Genomic DNA, 24,231 nt, shown 5'->3' with positions numbered 1-24,231 from the left:
GAAGTAGAAGATGTCCAGGAGACCACAGGCAAGCAGGTGGAGTGCAGGGAACCGCAGGCAAGCGGAAGACGTCCCGGAGACCACAGGCAAGCAGGGGGAGTGCAAGGAACCACAGACAAGCAAAAGAAGTTCAGGAGGTCAAGGCTATATGCAAAGCCCGATGTGGAGCACAACAGAATCTAGCGGACCGGGGTGAGGGAAGCAATGCACAGATCCGGGACAGGTGCGTAACAATACAGTAAGCTCCAAACTCCCCCTAGTGGTGGCTGCAGGCAGTTCAAATTTTATCATGAATATTTGTCTATAAAAAGAATTTGGATTTTGGTATCAGAATAAAATGTAAAATGAACCAGCTCAGACTAAACAGGGATTAGTTCAAGTTTCCCATGAGACACAAGAATGATCTACTAGTCTGGCTTTATAGAAATGTAACCAATAATAGTGGCTTTTAATAGTTTTCATACAACATCTTTGACCTGAAATTCGATGGCCCGATCCCTTCCGACGCCTTTGAGTCTGCAGACACTTGACTGCAGATATATAGATGACGTTTTATCACTTTGCTGTCTATGGTCTCATCTCTCTGCTATTTGTCAGGATTCATCGCTGTTGGATTTGTCATTGTATCTAAAGCTATCCATATGATCCAAAATTAATTTTATATTTTATTTTTAAATTGCTCAAAGCTTTGCAACCACCACTAGGGGGAGCTCTGGTGCTCAATGCATACTGCGTGCAGTAAGCTCCTAACTCCCCCTAGTGGTGGCTGCAGGCAGTTCAAATTTTGTCATGTATCTTTAACTCAATATAGGAAATGTAGAACTTTGCAGCAGAAAAAAACACATGGATCCGACCCTTATAGCAAAGTATTATGAAATGAATCAGCACAGACTAAATAGGGACTAATGAGAAATGAGAATTATCTACTTATCTGGGTTTGCTGGGTGACAACCTCTATTTTATCAGTAGTGATGGCCTCTAATCATTTTCATCACCAACTTTGATCTGCAGTTGGAGGCCAAGATCCCTCCGACACATTCGGTCCTCCAGACCCGCGATCGCAGATATATAGACGACGTTTTATCACTTAGTGATTTGTCAGGACTAGTCCCTGTCGGGTTTTTACATCTGATCTTATCTGCGTGTTTTGCGAACGCCGATACATTATCTGATCCATCTTGGGAATTGGACTTAGATCTGGTTTATATCTCCGTTATCTCTGCTTTGACTTTAATAGAAAAAGAACAGAATGTCTCAGCAACAGTTTGGAAATTGTTCTGTTCCCTTCCAAGATTGATTGCAGCACAGAGAAATGTGTCCCAGATATGATAGATCATACTATAGGACAGCGGTTTATGTTATTAAAGGCTATGTAACATTGATCGCATAAGGTTTCTCAGGGAAAATTAGCACCCCAGATCATTTTTTGGGTTCCCCATATGTCTATATACAATATACATATCAAAACATTGGCAGATGTTGGTGAAAGAAGGGTTGGATCTGCTAGATTTTGATGTGTCCATTCCTTTTGTATTCGGGGGAGATACGTAGATGGCAGAAATGTCTGACATCAGCAAATTGACCTCTTCTTATTTAGGAATGGGGGGAATACAGAACCCTCAACAATTATTCAGGGTGAAGAGTATCTACAAAGAGTGTTTCCATCGCTGGAGGACCCAACACACCCGGACATTACACAGTTGTTACATTGTAAGAATTGTGTAATACTTCATTTCTCCTGCGGAGGTGCTGCAGGGAAATTGAACACTTGTTGGATTCTCCCACAAGTTACAATGTATCACTAGAGGTCACAATATTGGGAAAACCCGTGGTCGGTCTAACGTTAAAGAGGGATAGCACAAAGTGGACAAACTGAACATTATTTATTTTATGGCCCCAGTTAATATTAGGGGCCCATCGATTTCCTCTTAAATTACCATCACAATAATGACTATATTCTGTCCAACTCGGGAACAAACTTTATATGAAAAAAGTCTCCTGTTTACCTGAATGCAGAAACCACAAGGATCTTCAGCCGCCAAAAAAATCAAGATCATCTTCCAATCATCGGCGAAAGACACGGTCTGAGGAGCAGAAAGGGTTAATTATATGATATGAAGAAAAGGCCATAATTGGGTATAAGCTATGGCACAATACATGAGCAGAGTCACTGAATATTAAAGGACATGACCACCATATTTTTTTTTGCATTTGAGTTTCATTACAAATTTTGCACTGTTTGACATATAAATGCTCTTTGGCTCCCTGTGCAGTGCTGACTGCAGAATGAGTGCACTGAGAATCCGTCAGTGAGCTTTTTTTTTCCTCATATATCTATCTTTTTCTGAGCTCTTCTCAACTGATTTATAACCACAACAAAGTTCAGCTCAACTTTGATGTGGTCTGCAGTTATAAATGAAAAGACAAGGGTTCACATTAGGAACCTCCTCTATACAGGGAATTGATTATACCCAAAAAATATTTGTAAGTGTACCCGTGATGTTTCCATTCACTGCAGTGAAACTTTGACATGCTCTCTGGCAGTTTGCCCCTGTTTTATGGCAGACGGACACCGCCCAGAAGGGAGGTCAAACAGACTCTTACATTTTTCTTTTGGACTCCTATATACTTCACTGCAGTAAGTGAAAACAATGGGGGGCACTACATTTTTGGGTCTGCAGACCTTAGACCCCTATAGAATGCTCGGCGAAGAGCGTGAAGCCAGCCTGAGAATGATTTATTAGAAAATCCTACACAATTTTACGGTTTTATTTGTGAAGAGGCAGAATGGAGGCGAAAAAGGAGAAGATGAAAGAGTAGAATAGAAAGTACAATAAAAACAAAGGAAAAAGCAGATGAAAAAGAAGAGAAAGAATAAGAAAAGATTTTAAAAAGAAAGCAGATCAGTGATACAAAATAAAAGAAAGAAGTAAAAGAAATAGAAAGGAAAAAAGCAAGAAAAATTGTGAATGGAAAAGAAAAAGAAGGAACAAGAAGAAGAAAAGGACAAGAAAAGAACTAAAGATAATAACATAGTATAAGATAATAAGAAAAAAAGTCGAATAAGAAGAGGAAAAGAACAAACAATGGAAGAAAAGGAAAATGACGACGGTCACATCAGGAAACTCACCGCACTCTGCTTCAGACTTTCCACCAGATTCTCGGCTTCAGCCACCAGGTTCCTATAAGACGGGCATCGATATAAGTGTATAATAGGAAGCCCCGCACCATCTCACCCTGATAATAGGATATGATTAACAATAACTCCATTATACATACTTAGTCGGTGAAACATTGAATACCGAGGATTGCAATTTTTGCTCGACAGCTGTAAAAGAGAAATATAAAGTGGAGATGATATTTATAATATGAGTTGTAGAATAATTATAGATCTTGCAGCTGATTGCAAAGTATCCACTTTGATATTATCAGTGTATATGTTTATATCAATTCTACAGAGGTAATGAACAAGTTACTCAAACTGTCACTAGCTGATGATCTGCTATAATCGGCAGCCACGCTGCTTTAGCTCAGGGGTGACATTAGGCATCACATGCTAAGATGGCAGAAAATCATGTGTATAGATGGATAAGACGCCTCCAGCCTAATATACAGATCTCATTTCAGCTTACAGCCCTGATCTATACAATTTGCTGACCTTGTATCTAGCACTGGTGCGGCACCCTGGCACCCTCCAGCGGGGGGCGCCCCACTAGATCCACCCCTATTTTTCCTATACTATTTTTGCGCTCAGAGATATTTTACATTGCTTTTATGTATATTACTACTTTGAATATTATTTGCATTCTGAAAAAACTGTATTGGGAATGGAATTTAGTTGGCGGGACAGCGAGGGGTTAACAGCGCCCGGGCCAAGGCGAGTATTTTGCTAGCCTTTGAGCCATTAGTGCTGTAGGAGTCCCTTCCCCCAGTCCAGTATTGTACTCCCCTTATCCCTCATGAACATGTATTGTAATTGGAGGAAAATATGGATTTAATCATAGTTTGCGCTTTTACATTTTATTGTTTTTTTCCGCTTTTTTTGCAAAAATGTAAAAAAAAATAAAAGTTGTGTCTTGTTATATTTTTTTCAAATTGTATAATATTCTTTTATGTAACAATTTTATTACCTTAGCCCTAAGTCTAACTTGAGCCCTAAGTCTAACGCTAACCCTAAACGAATCCATAGCCCTATACCTAGCTCATGTTAGGGTTAGAAAAATTGTAAAATATAAATCTTCGTCTGCAGATGAGCCACATTGTAATAACCCACCGCATCTGGAGATGAAAGTCGTGAATCTGATGTCACTGTATCAGGTCTCCGTCTTATCATCCTCTTATTGTGTAATATAAGGGTGTACAGATAAACAGGGACCATGTTCTCTGCTGCCTATTGCCGTTCATATACAGAAGGATGTCTCACCCACGGGCAACGATGTGGAAATCATTTCTTTCTGATACAGAGAGTCCTTAAAGTTCTTTTTGGGTTCAACATTTTGAGCTGATTAATTCTTTAATTCATTTGTATGGGGTTTAAAGGTCAGTTTTCTCACCGCGCCAAATCCCCTGCATTGTATTCCATGACAAAATTTGTGTATCCTTGCAGCGACCACTAGGGGGAGCTCACTACATACTGTGTTATCATTGAGCTCAGTATATAAACAGTATACAGCACACTGTATAGCTCCCCCTAGTGGTGACTGCACAGATTTAGAATTTAATATTCAGGACCCTCAACCCTTATAATGATGAAATAAAGAACGTATTCAGCACAGAATGTTGCATCTATATATATAGTAAAATAATAAAGCATATTCAAGATACCCTTTGTTAAAGGGGTGGTACCAACATGTACAGCGGAGTTCTTGCAGGTCTCTTGGTTTCTGACTTTAGGGACCCAACTGATCTCAAGATCGAGGCTTCGAAACCCCTTATTAAAGGGGGCACTACTGCTGAAGATAGGCAAGTACAGACAAAGTGAATACGTCTGCCTTTAAGAGCTGCTTCTTGAGCTCCTCAAGGCTCATTTCCTTAAATATTTGATTGCCATGCTGTATTATACCTGTGCTTATACGCAACCATCACTCTGAACAGGTAGAGCTGCAGTGTAAAGCATAGGGGAGGGATAGACTACATTCTACAACTGAGGACATGTTACAATATCCGATAAGAAGATGATTGTATCGACTGGCGGCACTTACATAATTCGGTGAACTGGCTGGCTCTTAGGAGAGTCTCTTCCAGGCCGCTAATAAAACAGTAATAAGGAAAGAGATGAGTTGGCCACGCGCCCGCCGCTCATTACAACTAATAGTCACAATGTCGTTATCGGATTCGGGTTCTCATGTTTTATGGTCACATGTGATCACATCCCGATCACAGATCTGAACTCACCTTCGTACAAGATCCGCGCTGTGATCATCGCTATCAGATTTCTGTGAAGTTAAGGTGACATAATAATGTTATTATGGCCTCAGAGAAGAGTGAATCTCTGAGTTTTCGGGCAGATTCAAGTCGGTCCGGATAAAATCAGTCTGGATTGAAAGTCCTTTATTATTCTCTCCAGACCCCAAAGCATAATAACTAGAAGGTAGGGAAGGGGTTAAAATAAAATACACATAATAATCACCTGTGCTCACCCAACTTCTTACAAGTTGCGCGGGTCAATGATGTAATGATGTGCATTGGCCCCAAAGTGGCCAGAACAACTGAAGACTAGAGATGAGCGGACCCGAACTTTAAAGTTTGGGGTTCGTACCGGACACTTAGTGTTGGACTCCGAACAAGGACTTCTCCCGGACGTCCATTTTAATGTTCGGAATTCAGGGGGAAGAGAGAGGGAGAGAATATTTTCTGGCTCCAAACTTCGGGTCCCCATACATTTCAATGGGGTTTAGGTTTAGGTTCAAGTTCGGGTAAAGTTCTGGTACCCAATCTGAAGTTTGGACTAAAGTTCGGTCCAGAACCCAAACTTCCATGGGTCCGCTCATCCCTACTGAAGACTCACACAGAGGACCGAGACGGCATAAGGACAGGTGATGAGATTTTTTTTATTTTTACCCTTTTCTAATCATTAAAAGAATCCAGCAAAATGACTGGCCGCCATTGCTTGATGAGTGCAAATCAAGTCCCAAAATTTCCCAACTTGCCAGAATCGTCAGGATGAATTTGATTTGTTATGGATCTTTTTGCTCATCTCTAACTACAAAGGATCCAAAAAAAGGATGAGGAAGGATCCTGATAGATCAAAGGAGAACCATCAAGACTATGGACTGTTTTATGTTTTTTAAAGGGATCGTCCAGGACTAAGATATTGCAGACCTTAGATCAGATCTGTCAGGACCCGAATACCTGGTATTCCCCCTGATTACCTGTTATCAGGTCACACGACCGTCAAAAATACACAGTGCACAAAGCCAGAACAGCTCAGCTCCGTACACCATGTAGTGGCCATTCTTGGTACTGCAAATCAGCTCCTATTAAAGTGACTGGGAACTGTAGTACTGAGAACGGCCACTACGCATAGTATGGAGCTGTAGTGTTCTTTACAAACAGCTGATCTGTGGGGGTGACACACGGGGGACCCAACTTATCTGATAATGATCCTGAAGATAGGTCATCAATATTGGAAACCCAATTAGGCTATGTGCCCATGGAGTCTTTTTTTTTTTTGCTGAGTTTTCTAAGCCGAAACTCCAAGTTATTGAGGAGTTTTGCGATTTTGAGGAGGATTTGGAGAGATTCCCTCAGTTTCCTCTCCAATTCTGCTACAAAAACTCCTCAAAGAACACAGTGTGCATATAGCTTAAGTGGGTTTTCCCACCAACCACATTTATGTAATACGTATAGGATTAAGGTGTTCCCCAACCAATCAGAAGTGTGGTCCTAGGATTAGAGATCAGATTTAGGCTATGTGCACACAGAGTTTTTTTTTTGAGGAATCTTTGTAGCAGAAACTAAACTGAGCGGAAATTCTCCAAATCCTCCTCCAAATCTCAAAACTTCACAAACACCTGGAGGTTTTGCTCAGTTTCTGCTCCGAAAACTCTATGCACATAGACCAAGGAGGAAGGTAGAGTAGAAGACCAGATACTCTAGATCACAGCTATGGTAGATATGGAGACATCCGGAGAAAGACAACACACGTTAACGCACTTCTCTGGAGCCCCACTCATCTGGTTGAGTTCTGTTCTTGAAATTTTGGGGGTCTTGGCAGTCAAAACTGAATAATTAATGGTGGAATGACCTCCTTAAGTGATGTTGAAAATGGACAATAAAGAAGAGGAACGGGAAAAGTATTGAGTATAAACGATGGAGAAGAACTTGACCAAATCTTTGACCAAATCAACTCCTATCATCTTCGCTTTATGGTGCCCAATACATCTCCATAGTTTGTGGGAAGACCGAGGACATTGGAGAATGGGAGGAAAAATGGGAGATAACAACAGTATGGATGCTTCATGAAGTTTTCTCGACCTGGTCATGGATCCATGTGTCTTCTCAAAAGTCTTCACCAAATCCAAGTCTAAAAACCTCAAAACTGCCAATGTTTGAGGTGTCTGCTAAGCTCCATTCAAGTGAAGCTTAACCCCGATATTCTCCCTCCGCTAGGGCATTAGGGGCTCAGGAAGCCGAGATACGAGAGGTTTTTTTGGTGGAGTACCAAAGTAAAGTATCCAACCATGTAGGATGCAAGAAATTTTGACGTATCGACCTTGCAGAAATGCTAATTCATGAGTCTCAGGACATAATTCCAGACTGACTTCATTGTTCCTTCCTATTAGAATCCATCAAACAGCTCTTCATATCTCAGCTTCCAGGAACTCTGAGACATAGAGGAGGATGGAGCTTTTTTTCGATTATTTTTGTTGTAGATGGTACAGTATATTTGCTACTTACAACTTTTAATCTCCGAAGCGTGGAAATCACTTTAATGTCTGAAGGCATCAACGAATGAGCTGCAAAAAACACAAGAAGAGCGTTCAGACGTGTAGACGAGGAGCGGAAGTTCTGACTTACTTGCAAATGAAAATAATTGGGATAAATTCTCAGCTAAAGTTTTTTCATTGATTTATAAACTGTCACGTTGAATCTAATAGTCAGAACATTTTCATCTTAAACCTTCAAAAGGAACCTGAAGACCCATCTCTTCAAGCCTACAACCTGCATTAACCACCGCTCCACCATACCGCTTTACCCTCACCTACTGTATCCTCACCTATCCCTGGTAGACTGTGAGCCCTCGTGGGCAGGGTCCTCGCTCCTCCTGTACCAGTCGCTGTCACGTTTTGTTAAGATTATGTAAATGTTTTTGCTATGTATATCCCTATCACATGTAAAGCGCCATGGAATAAATGGCGCTATAATAATAAATAATAATAATCTCAAACTGCCCCATTCTCATCTCCCCTAACATCTGCCCCTGAGTGAGAATTGGGAAGTTCCCATTTACAGTACATTAGATGGTCGTATGGTCCCACTGAAACCGTCAGGTTTACCCGCTGTACAACTGATGACCAACTAACGTCCACTGTGACATACAGGGGACCTCCGATGTTGGAGAGATATCAGAAATGGAGACCCCAACAATGAGTGAAATGAAGGTTCCCCATTACGTCTCTGAGATAAGAATCACATAAACTAGTAAATGCTTATTACCACTCCTAATAGAGCAATGGCTGCACATGCTCATTACCCCTCTTAATAGAGCAGTGGTCACACATGCTCATTACCTCTCCTAATAGAGCAGTGGCTGCACATGCTCATTACCTCTCCTAATAGAGAAGTGGCTGCACATGCTCATTACCACTCCTAATAGAGCTGTGGTCACACATGCTCATTATCCCTCCTAATAGAGCAGTGGTCACACATGCTCATTACCCCTCCTAATAGAGCAGTGGTCACACATGCTCATTACCTCTCCTAATAGAGCAGTGGCTGCACATGCTCATTACCTCTCCTAATAGAGAAGTGGCTGCACATGCTCATTACCACTCCCAATAGAGCAGTGGCTGCACATGCTCATTACCCCTCCTAATAGAGCAGTGGTCGCACATGCTCATTACCATTCCTAACAGAGCAGTGGTCGCACATGCTCATTACTCCTCCTAATAGAGCAGTGGCCGCACATGCTCATTATCCCTCCTAATAGAGCAGTGGTTGCACATGCTCATTATCCCTCCTAATAGAGCAGTGGCTGCACATGTTCATTACCACTCCTAATAGAGCAGTGGCTGCACATGCTCATTACCTCTCCTAATAGAGCAGTGGCTGCACATGCTCATTACCACTCCTAATAGAGCAGTGGCTGCACATGCTCATTACCACTCCTAATAGAGCAGTGGCTGCACATGCTTATTACCACTCCTAATAGAGCTGTGGCTGCACATGCTCATTACCACTCCTAATAGACCAGTGGCTGCACATGGTCATTACCACTCCTAATAGAGCAGTGGCTGCACATGCTCATTACTACTCCTAATAGAGCAGTGGCTGCACATGCTCATTACCACTCCTAATAGAGCAGTGGTTGCACATGCTCATTACCTCTCCTAATACAGCAGTGGCTGCACATGCTCCTTACCCATCCTAATAGAGCAGTGGCTGCACATGCTCATTACCTCTCCTAATAGAGCAGTGGTCGTACATGCTCATTACCCCTCCTAATAGAGCAGTGGCTGCACATGCTCATTACCACTCCTAATAGAGCAGTGGCTGCACATGCTCATTACCCCTCCTAATATCCTAATAGGGCAGTGGCTGCACATGCTAATTACCCCTCCTAATAGAGAAGTGGCTGCACATGCTCATTACCCCTCCTAATAGAGCAGTGGTCGCACATGCTCATTATCCCTCCTAATAGAGCAGTGGCTGCACATGCTCATTATCCCTCCTAATAGAGCAGTGGCTGCACATGCTCATTACCCCTCCTAATAGAGCAGTGGCTGCACATGCTCATTACCACTCCTAATAGAGCAGTGGCCGCACATGCTCATTACCACTCCTAATAGAGCAGTGGCCGCACATACTCATTACCCCTCCTAATAGAGCAGTGGTCGCACATGCTCATTACCACTCCTAATAGAGCAGTGGTCGCACATGCTCATTATCCCTCCTAATAGAGCAGTGGCTGCACATGCTCATTATCCCTCCTAATAGAGCAGTGGTCGCACATGCTCATTACCACTCCTAATAGAGCAGTGGTCGCACATGCTCATTACCACTCCTAATAGAGCAGTGGCTGCACATGCTCATTACCCCTCCTAATATCCTAATAGGGCAGTGGCTGCACATGCTAATTACCCCTCCTAATAGAGAAGTGGCTGCACATGCTCATTACCCCTCCTAATAGAGCAGTGGTCGCACATGCTCATTACTCCTCCTAATAGAGCAGTGGTCGCACATGCTCATTACCACTCTTAATAGAGCAGTGGCCGCACATGCTCATTATCCCTCCTAATAGAGCAGTGGCTGCACATGCTCATTATCCCTCCTAATAGAGAAGTGGCTGCACATGCTCATTACCCCTCTTAATAGAGCAGTGGCTGCACATGCTCATTACCACTCCTAATAAAGCAGTGGTCGCACATGCTCATTATCCCTCCTAATAGAGCAGTGGCTGCACATGCTCATTACCCCTACTAATAGAGCAGTGGCTGCACATGCTCATTATCACTCCTAATAGAGCAGTGGCTGCACATGCTCATTACCCCTCCTGATAGAGCAGTGGCTGCACATGCTCATTACCACTCCTAATAAAGCAGTGGTCGCACATGCTCATTATCCCTCCTAATAGAGCAGTGGCTGCACATGCTCATTACCCCTCCTAATAGAGCAGTGGCTGCACATGCTCATTGCCCCTCCTAAGAGAGCAGTGGCTGCACATGCTCATTACCCCTCCTAATAGAGCAGTGGTTGCACATGCTCATTACCCCTCCTAATAGAGCAGTGGCTGCACATGGTCATTACCCCTCCTAATAGAGCAGTGGTCGCACATGGTCATTACCATTCCTAATAGAGCAGTGGTCGCACATGCTCATTACTCCTCCTAATAGAGCAGTGGCCGCGCATGCTCATTATCCCTCCTAATAGAGCAGTGGCTGCACATGCTCATTATCCCTCCTAATAGAGCAGTGGCTGCACATGTTCATTACCACTCCTAATAGAGTAGTGGCTGCACATGCTCATTACCACTCCTAATAGAGCAGTGGCTGCACATGCTCATTACCACTCCTAATGGAGCAGTGGCTGCACATGCTCATTACCCCTCCTAATAGAGCAGCGGCTGCACATGCTCATTACCACTCCTAATAGAGCAGCGGCTGCACATGCTCATTACCTCTCCTAAAGGAAAAATTCCTTTATAGGAAAAAGCCCTTTATTGAGTTGTCCCTAGACATTGGTTGTGGTCCCAGCCCATGGACCCCACCGCTGATAATGTATGACATGTCCATGTGATATATGAGAAGTGTAAATTATCTTTTCTCATTATCTGAGATTAATATTTCCGGTAATATAATACACAACTTTCGACTTCGGAGCTGCACTCACCTGATACAGTTTCCGGGGCAAATTTCCTGTTTGCATTAACATTACATGGTAACAGGTATCTCTGTGGAAGATAATAGGAGTTTAATCACCCTGACGTAATATCAGCACATATCAGCCCCGCAGCCCTGTACTCAGTGCCCGGCAGCTGAAATCTATATCTATAGAAAGGGGAATCTGTCAGCAGGTTAATACTGCTGGATTGGAAGAGGCCGATTCTAGCACGGGGTCACTGGTTATTAGCTGCAGAAGGAGGGGTGGCCCGTAGGCGGATTATAATGAGGGCAATCTGGGCTACCGCCCGGGGCTCCGGGGGGTTCATGGCCAGATTTCCCTCATTATAATATGTGCGGCGCCGCGGCACATACCGGCAGTCAGAGGCGGGGGGGCGCCCGGACCGCTCCCCCAGCAACGGCGCACGGCCACTGCTTCTTCTTCGGCTGGGCCAGCACTGCACCTGTTAACTTCCCTGTGTGCTGGCCCGGCCGCATCACTGCTAGGCGACACGGCCCTGTGTGCGGCTGTGTCTGCTAGTGTGACGTCACGCAGTGCACGCCCTGCCCTGCTACTTACCACCGGAGAGGAGCTGGACGACGGGAGCCGGGGGATGGTGAGTGAGTGAGCGAGTGTGTGTGTGAGAGTGTGTGTGAGTGTGTGTGTGTGTGTGTGTGTGCAGGCAGATATCATTGTGTGATGTCTGCTTATATGTGTTTTTGTGTGTATGTATATGTCTGTATATGTTTGTGTGTGTGCGTGACTGCGTGCGGCCTCCCGCGGTGTATAGATGGCTACGTGTGGCCTCCCGCTGTGTATAGATGGCTATGTGCGGCCCCCTGCTGTGTATAGACGGCACCGTGTGGCCCCCTGCTGTGTATGGATGGCGCCGTGCGGCCTCCTGCTGTGTATAGATGGCTGCGTGCGGCCTCCTGCTGTCTATAGATGGCTACGTGCAGCCCCCTGCTGTGTATAGATGGCTACGTGTGGCCTCCTGCTGTGTATAGATGGCTACATGGCTACGTGCGGCCTCCTACTGTGTATAGATGGCACTGTGCAGCCTCCCGCTGTGTATAGATGGCACCGTGCGGCCTCCCGCTGTGTATAGATGGTGCTGTGCGGCCTCCTGCTGTGTATAGATGGCGCCGTGCGGCCCCCTGCTGTGTATAGATGGCTACGTGCGGCCTCCCGCTGTGTATAGATGGCTACGTGCGGCCTCCTGCTGTGTATAGATGGCTACGTGCGGCCTCCTGCTGTGCATAGATGGCTACGTGCGGCCCCCTGATGTGTATAGATGGCGCCGTGCGGCCTCCTGCTGTGTATAGATGGCTACGTGTAGCCTCCTGCTGTGTATAGATGGCTATGTGTGGCCTCCCGCTGTGTATAGATGGCTATGTGCGGCCCCCTGCTGTGTATAGATGGCACCGTGTGGCCCCCTGCTGCATATAGATGGCGCCGTGCGGCCTCCTGCTGTGTATAGATGGCTGCGTGCGGCCTCCTGCTGTCTATAGATGGCTACGTGCGGCCCCCTGCTGTCTATAGATGTCTACGTGCGGCATCCTGCTGTGTATAAATGGCTACGTGCGGCCTCCTGCTGTGTATAGATGGCACCGTGCAGCCTCCCGCTGTGTATAGATGGCACCATGCGGCCTCCGGCTGTGTATAGATGGTGCCATGCGGCCTCCTGCTGTGTATAGATGACTACGTGTGGCCTCCTGCTGTGTATTGATGGTGCCGTGTGGCCTCCTGCTGTGTATAGATGGCTACGTGCGGCCTCCTGCTGTGTATAGATGGCTATTTGCGGCCTCCTGCTGTGTATAGATAGCTATGTGCGGCCTCTCGCTGTGTAGATGGCTACGTGCGGCCTCCCGCTGTGTATAGATGGCTACGTGCGGCCTCCCGCTGTGTATAGATGGCGCTGTGTGGCCCCCTGCTGTGTATAGATGGCGCCGTGCGGCCTCCTGCTGTGTATAGATGGCTACGTGCGGCCTCCTGCTGTGTATAGATGGCTATGTGCGGCCTCCTCCTGTGTATAGACGGCACCGTGCAGCCTCCCGCTGTGTATAGATGGCTATGTGCGGCCTCCTGCTGTGTATAGATGGCTACGTGCGGCCTCCTGCTGTGTATAGATGGCTACGTGCGGCCTCCCGCTGTGTATAGATGGCTACGTGTGCTCAATATTAAGCCATACAATTAATGTAAGGCTATGTGCCCACGATGCAGAAATGCTCCGGATTTTTTTGAGTGTTTCTGCTCTCCCTGGCAGAAAAAACGCATGCGGATTGTACATGCGGATTGTACATGCGGATTGTACATGCGTTTTTCCTGCCAGGGACATGCGGATGTGAAGCGTTCTTCACATGCATTTCCGCATGCGGGTTGACAAGCGCTTTCCAAGCGATTTTAGCATCACTTGGAAAGTGCTTGACAACTTGGTCACACTTTATAAATCCATGCAACCAGCATGGATTTATATAGTGTGACCGTAAAAGAATGGTGAAAAATAAATATATACTTACCTTCTGATGGCCTGTCGACGTCAGCGGTCGCGTGACCCGTCACATGACTAAATGACGTCATGGCAGGTCCTTTTCAGACCATCGCGAGCTGCCGGCAAGCCAGGACGCATTGGATAAAGACACCGGGGGCCATCAGAAGGTAAGTATAATATTTATTTTTTATTTTATTCTCTTTTTTACAGGTTCTATGGTACTCGGGTCCGGAGGAGAGTCTCCTGTCCTCCACACCCGGGTACCATCCGCACATTGGAACGCATGGATTCTGCATGTACAGACGCAGTGATGCGGATTCCATGCGTTCCAATGCAAGTCAATGGCCGCGAAAATGCCGAGCTTCCGAAAAATAATTGGTAGTGCTGCGTTTTTTTCCGCAATGATAATCCGCAGCGGAAATTTCCGCAGCATGTGCACAGCACACGCGGATTATCATTGGGGAACATGGCAGACCTTCTACCAAGCGTTTAAGCGTTTCTGCAGCGGAATTGCCACTGTGGAAACGCTTAAAAAACGCATTGTGGGCACACAGCCTAAAAAAAATTATTATAATTAATATATTAATATTGTGCCAAATTAATTTCACGTGAGCTATCACATGATCTATCACAGGGGATCATGTGACATGTGATACATCAGGTGGGGGGGGGTCCCACGCCTTCTAAACTGCCCGGGGCCCTTGCTACTCTTAATCCACCCCTGGGTGGCCGGGTCCTCTCTGTGCTTCTATTATACTTTGCCTCTGATTGTTCCACTCCTGGAACAGCCGAGTCCTCGATATTCATGAGCCACCGGCTAACCCCGCCCACCCACTCAATAACTGGGAGAAAGCTGCCAATCAGAGCTAGAGGGCGGAGTTACCATGCAGCTCATGAATATCCAGGACTCCACAGAGCCTTCATTATAATGAGAGGACTCGCACCGCCGCTCCGGCTAATGGACCGTCATTGTATGAAAACTACTGCAAAACTATAAGTAAGTGACCCCTGTGCTGAGTCTCTGATAGGACAGCAGAAAACTACTGACAGCTTACATCAACATGGAGACTTGCGGGATGTTATAACTTAAAGGCCATGGAGCTCCGAGAGAAAATCACACAGGATAGGATTAGATACACAGGATCGTATCACACAGCATAGGATTAGATACACAGGACCGTATCACACAGCATAGGATTAGATACACAGGACCGTATCACACAGGATAGGATTAGATACACAGGACCGTATCACACAGCATAGGATTAGATACACAGGACCGTATCACACAGGATAGGATTAGATACACAGGACCGTATCACACAGCATAGGATTAGATACACAGGACCGTATCACACAGCATAGGATTAGATACACAGGACCGTATCACACAGGATAGGATTAGATACACAGGACCGTATCACACAGCATAGGATTAGATACACAGGACCGTATCACACAGCATAGGATTAGATACACAGGACCGTATCACACAGTATAGGATTAGATACACAGGAAGGTATCACACAGCATAGGATTAGATACACAGGACCGTATCACACAGGATAGGATTAGATACACAGGACCGTATCACACAGGATAGGATTAGATACACAGGACCGTATCACACAGCATAGGATTAGATACACAGGACCGTATCACACAGGATAGGATTAGATACACAGGACCGTATCACACAGTATAGGATTAGATACACAGGAAGGTATCACACAGCATAGGATTAGATACACAGGACCGTATCACACAGCATAGGATTAGATACACAGGACCGTATCACACAGCATAGGATTAGATACACAGGACCGTATCACACAGGATAGGATTAGATACACAGGACCGTATCACACAGCATAGGATTAGATACACAGGACCGTATCACACAGCATAGGATTAGATACACGGCTCAGCAGACAGTATCACACAGGAAGGGATCAGATACACAGCTCAGCAGACAGTATCACACAGGAAGGGATCAGATACACGGCTCAGCAGACAGTATCACACAGGAGGTGATTAGATACACGGGACAGTATCACACAGGATAGGATTAGATACACAGGACAGTATCACACAGGACAGGATTAGATACACAGGAAGGTATCACACAGCATAGGATTAGATACACAGGACCGTATCACACAGCATAGGATTAGATACACAGGACCGTATCACACAGCATAGGATTAGATACACAGGACCGTATCACACAGGATAGGATTAGATACACAGGACCGTATCACACAGTATAGGATTAGATACACAGGAAGGTATCACACAGCATAGGATTAGATACACAGGACCGTATCACACAGCATAGGATTAGATACACAGGACCGTATCACACAGCATAGGATTAGATACACAGGACCGTATCACACAGGATAGGATTAGATACACAGGACCGTATCACACAGCATAGGATTAGATACACAGGACCGTATCACACAGCATAGGATTAGATACACGGCTCAGCAGACAGTATCACACAGGAAGGGATCAGATACACAGCTCAGCAGACAGTATCACACAGGAGGGGATTAGATACACGGGACAGTATCACACAGGATAGGATTAGATACACGGCTCAGCAGACAGTATCACACAGGATAGGATTAGATACATGGCTCAGCAGAAAGTATCACACAGGATAGAATTAGATACACAGGACAGTATCACAGAGGAAAGGATTAGATACACGGCTCTGCAGACAGTATCACACAGGATAGGATTAGATACACAGCACAGTACCACACAGGATAGGATTAGATACACGGCTCAGCAGACAGTATCACACAGGATAGTATTAGATACACGGCTCAGCAGAGAGTATCACACAGGATAGGATTAGATACACAGCACAGTATCACAGAGGAAAGGATTAGATACATGGCTCAGCAGACAGTATCACACAGGAGAGGATTAGATACACAGGACAGTATCACACAGGAGAGGATTAGATACACAGGACAGTATCACACAGGACAGGATTAGATACAGCTCACTGTCCTATGTACTTTCCATCTTTCTTACCGGAGTTCTCGATACTTCTGGAACATTCTCTGCGTTTCCTGAAATAAAGAAAAGTCTAAGAATTATCTCCGTGCCTCCGGTCCGCCCGCCGGTCCGCCCGCCTTTACGTGGCTGTATACACAGTATATACTCTCTGTAGTATCACTGGATGTTGCTCTTCGCTTCTGTCTGTAGTTTTTGGATGTAGCTGTCTCGCCACCACTGTCAGCCATGTCTGCTGTGCTGAGGCTGCGGTATGTGTCCCCCGGATGGTGTCCCCCCTATCAGCGCTCTCGGGCCTACATGCAGCATATTTTGCAATGAGACTTAGGCTATGTTCACACATCATGTTTTTTTCAGCATTTTTTGATGCATTTTTTTATGCATATTTCAGCTGCCTTTTGCAGTACCAGCAAAGTCTCATACACACATCATGGTATTTTTTTGTTCAGGATTTTGTGCTTTGCATTTTTTTTTCAAAATAGATTATGTCATTTCTTTCAGCGTTTTTTAACCCATTGTAAGCAGGTGGGGGAAAAAACGCTGAAAAAACGCACCGAAAAAAAAAAAAGCAAGAAAACAGCAACAAAAATTCTGAACAACCTCATGGCAAGAGATCAGGTTTTGCTGCTGAAAAAACCAAGATGTGTGAACATAGCCTTCGTGGCAAATGACATGAAATCCACGTGAGCGGCCGCCTGTGCTCTCCTCTCATGTCAAAGGAAAATCCTAAATGCAGAGCGATGTCTGCCGGCGTCAGAGGATGAAGGACGAGGATAATGCAGCAGCACGAGGGGCCGGGAGATGACCTCATGTTCATGCATTTCTCAGGTCCACCCTTCCTCTATCAGCCCCCACAATGTTTAATCTCTGCTTGCTGCCATTCATTGGGCGAGACCCTTCATTATTGACCCGTGGATAATTCTGTGCTCCCTTCAGGTGATGGCCACAGGCTCTGACCACTGTCCTGTAACCTGCATCACATCACCAGGACGTGGGATCTATTCACTGACAGCAAGCAGAGATCTAGAAAAGTGCGAGGAATCGATGCCGAAAGCAGGTGACAACAATCCAGACCTAGATTTACACGAAGAATAACTTTAATTTGCTAAATCCAACAAACCCCTTTAAAAGATATTTAAAGAGTTTAGGAGAAACCCCCATGTTAAAAACGAAGAGATTTAAAGGGGAACACCCGTCATAAATGGAGCAATTGGCCATAAGAACCAATCACATAGCTCCTTGTGTTTTCCATCACATCTTATATTTCGGACTGTTCTTCACCCCCATCCTCCTTGTGCCACCTCTGCATCATTACACGGTGCCTACCCAATGAGGCACATAAAGGGGCACCCACAGGGGTATCAGAGGGGGCAATCACCAATGATCCAAACTTGGCCCCCACTTGGGTTTCATAAAGGATGAAAAGCACAAATGTACAATACCGCGATCCTTCTAGATCAGATGGAAATATGGGCCATGCATACTGTTAGACATTCGACAATCATAACAGCGCCACCTCTGTCCACAGGTTATTTGTAGTACTGCAGCTCTGAACTAGTCACTTCAATGGAGTTGAGTAATCAGCTTTTCCTTTTTTTTAAAAAAACCTCCATACGGTTCCAGAGATTTGGGACGTTTTTTTTTGTGCTAATTTTTATTTTATTTTTATTTTTTTTGTAAGGGGGAGTGTCTAACAGGATCCTCTGGGGCGTGTCTTTAGGCTGTTTTGAATAATTATCATGTGAACCACACCCCTTTAGTGGAAGCCATACAAGTGAGCACCAAATAAAAAGGCCCAGATCTCTGGAACCATATGGTGAATTATTAAAAAAGAAAAGGTGTAGTACTCAGGGGGAGCAATGGGAATAAAATAAGAGCAAGAACTTCCCACTTCTGACCAGGTGAAAGGTTCTCCTTAAAGGGAAACTGTCAGTAATATCAACATTCCCCAAACTGCACATGTGGGCATGTAGGTCTTTGAAATGCAAATCCTTTGACACCTTTATATCTTCTATCTGTTGCTGCATTCCCAAGTAATTAGTGTTTTAATTCACATGTAAATGAAGTGCTAAGTGCTCTGGGCCTGACAGAGCACTTCCCCCCTTCTGCCTTCACCCAGCACCAACCTCTTTAGCTTGATTGATATTTCGCTGTCTTATTTCCTTTCCTTGTCACACAGTGATCTATCAATCAAGAAAAAGAGTCTGATGCTGGGTGATGAAACAATCTGGGGAGGCAGTGGCTACTTAAGTGCTTTCATGATCAGAGCACTTAACACCTTATTTGCATCTAAATGAAAACGCTAATCGCTCTGGAAGGCAGCAACAGATAAAAGATATAAAGGTGTTGATGGATTGACCTGCCTGCTCATATGTGCAGTTTGAGAAGGTTTGAGGGGTTTGATCTTACTGACAGATTACATTTCTAGGAGTTTTCTTCGGATTACACAACCCCCTTATTACTGTTGATGGATCTTTCAATTGTGTCCATCAGAAAGATACATGTGACCGCTTCTGATACATTTTACATCAGAGCAGAACAGAGACTTTTCAAGATACAACTATAACAAATGGGAGAAGTGTCAGGTTCAGGGCGTCTGGATGTAAAGAAGAAGCTTTCTATGAATAAGCAGCAAGCAGAGATTTTATAATAAATGCAGATTATTCTGTAAAGTTGTAGAATGTTTCCTTATTATGGGATCCGCCACCATTAACCCTTTCAGTGTCACCGGCGGCCCCATAGACGTACAGTATGGACCTGTACCGTCTCATGTCAATCCCTGTTCCTCTTTGTGATCGTCATACGTGTCATTGAGTTACATACATGTCATGGACAATTCACGACCTCGCAGATTAGATCTGTCAGAAATAACAAGTAACGCGGGATCTGTCCTGAATAGGGGAAGTTTCTGCCTCCGGAAGTCAGTGATACATATATATATATATATATATATATATATATATATCTATATCTGTAGCTGGTAGAAGATTTCTCATACTTAAAGGGGTTTTCCTATCAAGTCTTTGCATAGTGTCAGCCCCTTCTGGATAACACTGGGGGTCCTGGGCACATGATATCCCCCAATATTAAGTAATGCCCACTGAAATATACAATTGCTACATCTCCCCCCCCATTCCTTCCTCTACGGCATTGGCTGTAAATACCTCTTCACCGGAGTGTCCGTCTACGGGGTCCTTCATGCCCTTTGGTTTTCGTTGTGCTCCAGATTCTGCACTGGGTTCTTGTTTTGCATTTATAACAGAAGCCATGATACAGATGTGAACAGAGCCCAATAATTAGAGTGCCGCTCCTTTATGAGCCCCCAATTGCAGACGCCCCTTTTAATTCTCAGATTATGAATAATATTTTGATGCGGTAAAATTCCAGTTCTTCGACACTCAATGGACAAGTAATCCAACATGTGTCCATATGACAGAGAGGAAGGATTGGACCTTTACAATACCAGAATGTACTGGATTATTGGATGGACTGGGTGGTTTCACCAATTTTACTGTCCCTGAAAGTGGGTGCAAAGGGGTTGTAGTCACATTTGGGCTCTGTAGCCATAGGGAGCAAAAGGACCCATATGAGAAGACCAATATTAATGAAGATCCATGGTAGTTAGGGGCTCTGATTCTGCACTGAGACGCATGATCTTCAAGATCCACCACTCATGCCCTTCTGTCGACCCTACTGGAAACTGGTCCATTGGATTAGATGGAGGTCTCAATTGGAGATGAGTGAATCCATTTGCAGAATCCTGGTCCATCGACCAGGTCAGTACTCAGAAGCCAATGGACCAGGAACCATGAGAACCACCTCCTACCTGCCGACATCCCCAGCCCCCCTTTTGATTAGCCGGTCTGGCGCGACATTGTGCTTATGTCGTGCTGCAACGATGACGAAGAACCAGTCCGGCTGACCAAAAAAAAGGAGCGGTAGATGACAGTGGGTAGGAGGTGGTTCACAAGGCTCCCAGTCCAGCGGCTATGGAGTACTGACCTGGACGATGAAGCAGGATCCTTCAAATTGATTCAATCATTTCTAGTTTTATTAAGTCACCTGGCAGCTATCCATCCTACCCCACCACAAAACAAGCACGCTTAGCTAATTTGAGCATGCACGTGTTCTCAACAGGAGGAGGGGAGTAAGCCTCCGGCAGACACCTCTGGCAGCTTGAAAGATAGGTCATGTTGAAATGAATCAGCCCCATCCTCCTTATTTCTTACTTCTGCTATCAAGGAGAATGCTGGGACACCCCCCATAGACAATAGCTGGGTACGGTCAGGTCAGAATGGGTATTTCGATAATTGAAGGCCATGGTGTCATTGGAAGTCAAAGTGAAATCACATTCGATTCCTTGGAAATATTACACTGAATCATAAATATCAATTATTAACAAATATCTAAGAAAACGGAAAATCCAAACTAAAATCCACGTTATCGATCCCCCATTACTTACCGTCCGCATGAATCAATAAAACCGCGACTAAGAGGCAGAAGGCTCCCCCTAGGTGGACCCCCATGGCCGTTCTTCTCTGAGGCTTCTCCAGCTCGACTTGTGTATATTTCTATAACGGAGAAGCACGCTTCTTACATCTCCGACTGCTTTTATACCCCTAGCGTGTGACTGATAACCAAGCAACCATAAATTGTGTTATCATCTTCACCTTTGAGAGCTGGAGCCCGGCTTATGGACAATAAAAAAGTCACAATGAGCACAAACATCTCAATGCCACAATTGTAAAATATTATCTGACGTGATGAGGCCCCCAGGAATGACTGTCACTGTATCTTAGAAGAATGTATGGCGAGGAACCCGAGCCCTACGGGGCGAAGACTCTCCACAGTCCTGGAGAAGGGCACCGTCTGCTTCCAACTCCGCTCCATAATAATTCAGCAAGTGTCACAAACATCACATCAAACCCTAGGCTCCATAGGAACACACATACTGGCCATAACATACAAGCCACATGCCTAATATTGTGTGGCCTCCTGTCCTGCACTGGACCCTACAAAACCTTTGAAGGCGTCTGGTGGTATATGGCATCATCAGCAGCAGATCCCGTAAGTTCGGTGCGTTGCTCGGTGCGACCTCCGTGGATCGGAGCCATTTTTCCAGCACATCGCTCAGATGATCAATCAGATCGAGATCTGGGAATTTGGAGACAAGTCATTATCCTGGACTCATTGTCACATGGCCTCAAGATCAGTATTATAGCCTTTCCCCATGTGCCACTGACCGCTCTGCTTTTCTCTGCAGCGGTCTCATACCTTCTGCTGAGTGATAGTTCCCACCCAATATAGCAGCCCACCAGCTTCTCCCTCCCTGGTGGTCCACTGAGACCATGTATGGCCTCAGCAGCTCCGAGTCTCTGCTTCTTCTCAGCTTTTGTACAGCTTCTCCCACTCTTCGGAGGGTCACTCCACAGCTCGGCACCTCACTGGACATCATCATTATCCTTGGTGAGAATTCTTAAGGGTTAGTGCCCAGTGTTGATGCTTTCGGTGGTGGATATGGCTCTTCTGTGGGATTGAACCAGATGGACATCAATGAGCTTATGGGAACTCTTTCTTGGACCACTTTGGTAGGTATTAACCACTACATATCAGTAGCACCCTACAAGACCTGCTGGTTTGGAGATGCCCTGACCCATCTTCTACACAATTTGGCAATTTGGCAAAATCCATCAGATTCTTACTCTTGCCTATTGTTCCTGAAGTCAACACATCAACCATGAAATCTGACGGTTTACTTTCTAATGTGTCCCCCCACCATGGCAGGTTACAAGAAATTCAATGTTATTCACATCACCTTTCAGGAGTTTTATCCCTGATTGGAGATAAAAAGCCAAATCTATAAAGAATCAAAGTTGGACCTGTGAATCAATAATTGGCTAAAAAGTTACAACAGAGGACAAAACAATAGAAAGGTGACTTTGGAGCTAATTACTTTCTTAATTGGCCCTAGAAGATCATTGATGGCCTTCTCACCATATGTTAATAGATCCTAACCCCCAAATGACAGGGCGACTCAGGAGCTGAGCCCACTCCATGGAGCACGGGTGCCGGCCGTATTATACAGCCGGCACCCAACAGTAACTGAGGTGATTGGAGCTAATACTGGTCGGTTGTATCAGTTTAACTTCTTCAATGCTACAGTCAAGTAAGAGAGTGTCATTTAACAGGCTTTAACATGGCAGTCCTCACTTTTGAAGGCCATTGGCGCAACGTGATCGCTAGGTGCCGATTGGTTGTCATTACAGCTGGGGACTCTCTGAAGGTCCTCATGTCAGCCATGTGAGATCTACTGCAAAGCTAAGCCTGCAACTTTAAAGAGATCATCTACTTCACAATACACTGCAATACTGTAGTATTGCAGTGTAATACATAAGTGATAAGGCAGGTTCAAGTCCTCTAAGGGGACTATTTAAAATGGTAAAATATATAAAAGTTTAAATAACATATTTGATATCGCTATGTGTGTAATTTCCTGAAATAATAGAATGTTAAAATATTTTTCCCATACGGTGAACGCAAAAGTGAACAAAAGTCAAAATACTAAAATTGATATTTTTCGGTCACCATAATTCTCCCCAACAAAAAAAAAATGTATGGGTCTGAGAAAATGGAGAAACAAACCATTTTTTTTTCTCACAGAGTTCAGATTTTCTTTAGCCACTAAAATATATAAAAAAAATAATTAATTTAAGTTAAAACTAAACACAAAAAAACAATGGAAGAATTGCTTCTTTTTTTTCACAGTGCATTATATGATAAAATGAATGGTGTACAACTCTTATTGCAAAAAAAAACCCTCTCATATGCCTATGATGATAGAATAATTAAAAAATAATGGGTGTTGGAAGACTGGGGGGGGGGGACAAAAGCACAAAAATGAAAAATCGCCTAGTCCTTAAGAGTTAATGGCACTAGGACTTTTGAGACCCAAGAAGAATGAAGTTATGTTAACCAAAAACTGCTCCATGGTCAACGCCAGGTTTGGTACAGGTCAGTCTTCAAAGTTCTCTTGGTTCTCTGGAAGGTGTGGACTATGGACGGCTCTTCTACAAGATGACCAGAGACAGACACCCCACTGAACTACATTTTATTGGGATTCAGAGGTGCAGACAGTACAGGGAATGTCATGTAGAGTTTGGGGCACC

General features: G+C 44.7%; 1 protein-coding gene across 1 annotated transcript in view; it reads right to left on the bottom strand.

The window, feature by feature from the left end:
• PLB1 (phospholipase B1) overlaps nucleotides 1-21,687 on the bottom strand; it is a 147,350-nt gene extending 125,663 nt beyond the window's left edge. The window contains exons 1-9 of the mRNA XM_073671780.1: nucleotides 21,528-21,687; nucleotides 17,084-17,121; nucleotides 11,551-11,611; nucleotides 7,900-7,958; nucleotides 5,395-5,435; nucleotides 5,202-5,248; nucleotides 3,280-3,328; nucleotides 3,131-3,182; nucleotides 2,007-2,084 (exon numbers count right to left, since the gene is read on the bottom strand). Coding sequence (XP_073527881.1) covers nucleotides 2,007-2,084; nucleotides 3,131-3,182; nucleotides 3,280-3,328; nucleotides 5,202-5,248; nucleotides 5,395-5,435; nucleotides 7,900-7,958; nucleotides 11,551-11,611; nucleotides 17,084-17,121; nucleotides 21,528-21,591 — 489 coding nt within the window. The 5' untranslated portion in view covers nucleotides 21,592-21,687. The remainder of the gene's footprint in view (nucleotides 1-2,006; nucleotides 2,085-3,130; nucleotides 3,183-3,279; nucleotides 3,329-5,201; nucleotides 5,249-5,394; nucleotides 5,436-7,899; nucleotides 7,959-11,550; nucleotides 11,612-17,083; nucleotides 17,122-21,527) is intronic.
• Between the last annotated feature and the right edge of the window lie 2,544 nt (nucleotides 21,688-24,231).

This window comes from Phyllobates terribilis, unplaced genomic scaffold (assembly GCF_046119375.1).
Source record: "Phyllobates terribilis strain yellow unplaced genomic scaffold, ASM4611937v1 Scaffold_3__8_contigs__length_932513732, whole genome shotgun sequence".
Taxonomy (NCBI): domain Eukaryota; kingdom Metazoa; phylum Chordata; class Amphibia; order Anura; family Dendrobatidae; genus Phyllobates; species Phyllobates terribilis.
Note: the sequence above shows the minus strand (reverse complement) of the source record. Positions and strands in the feature narration are given on the sequence as shown.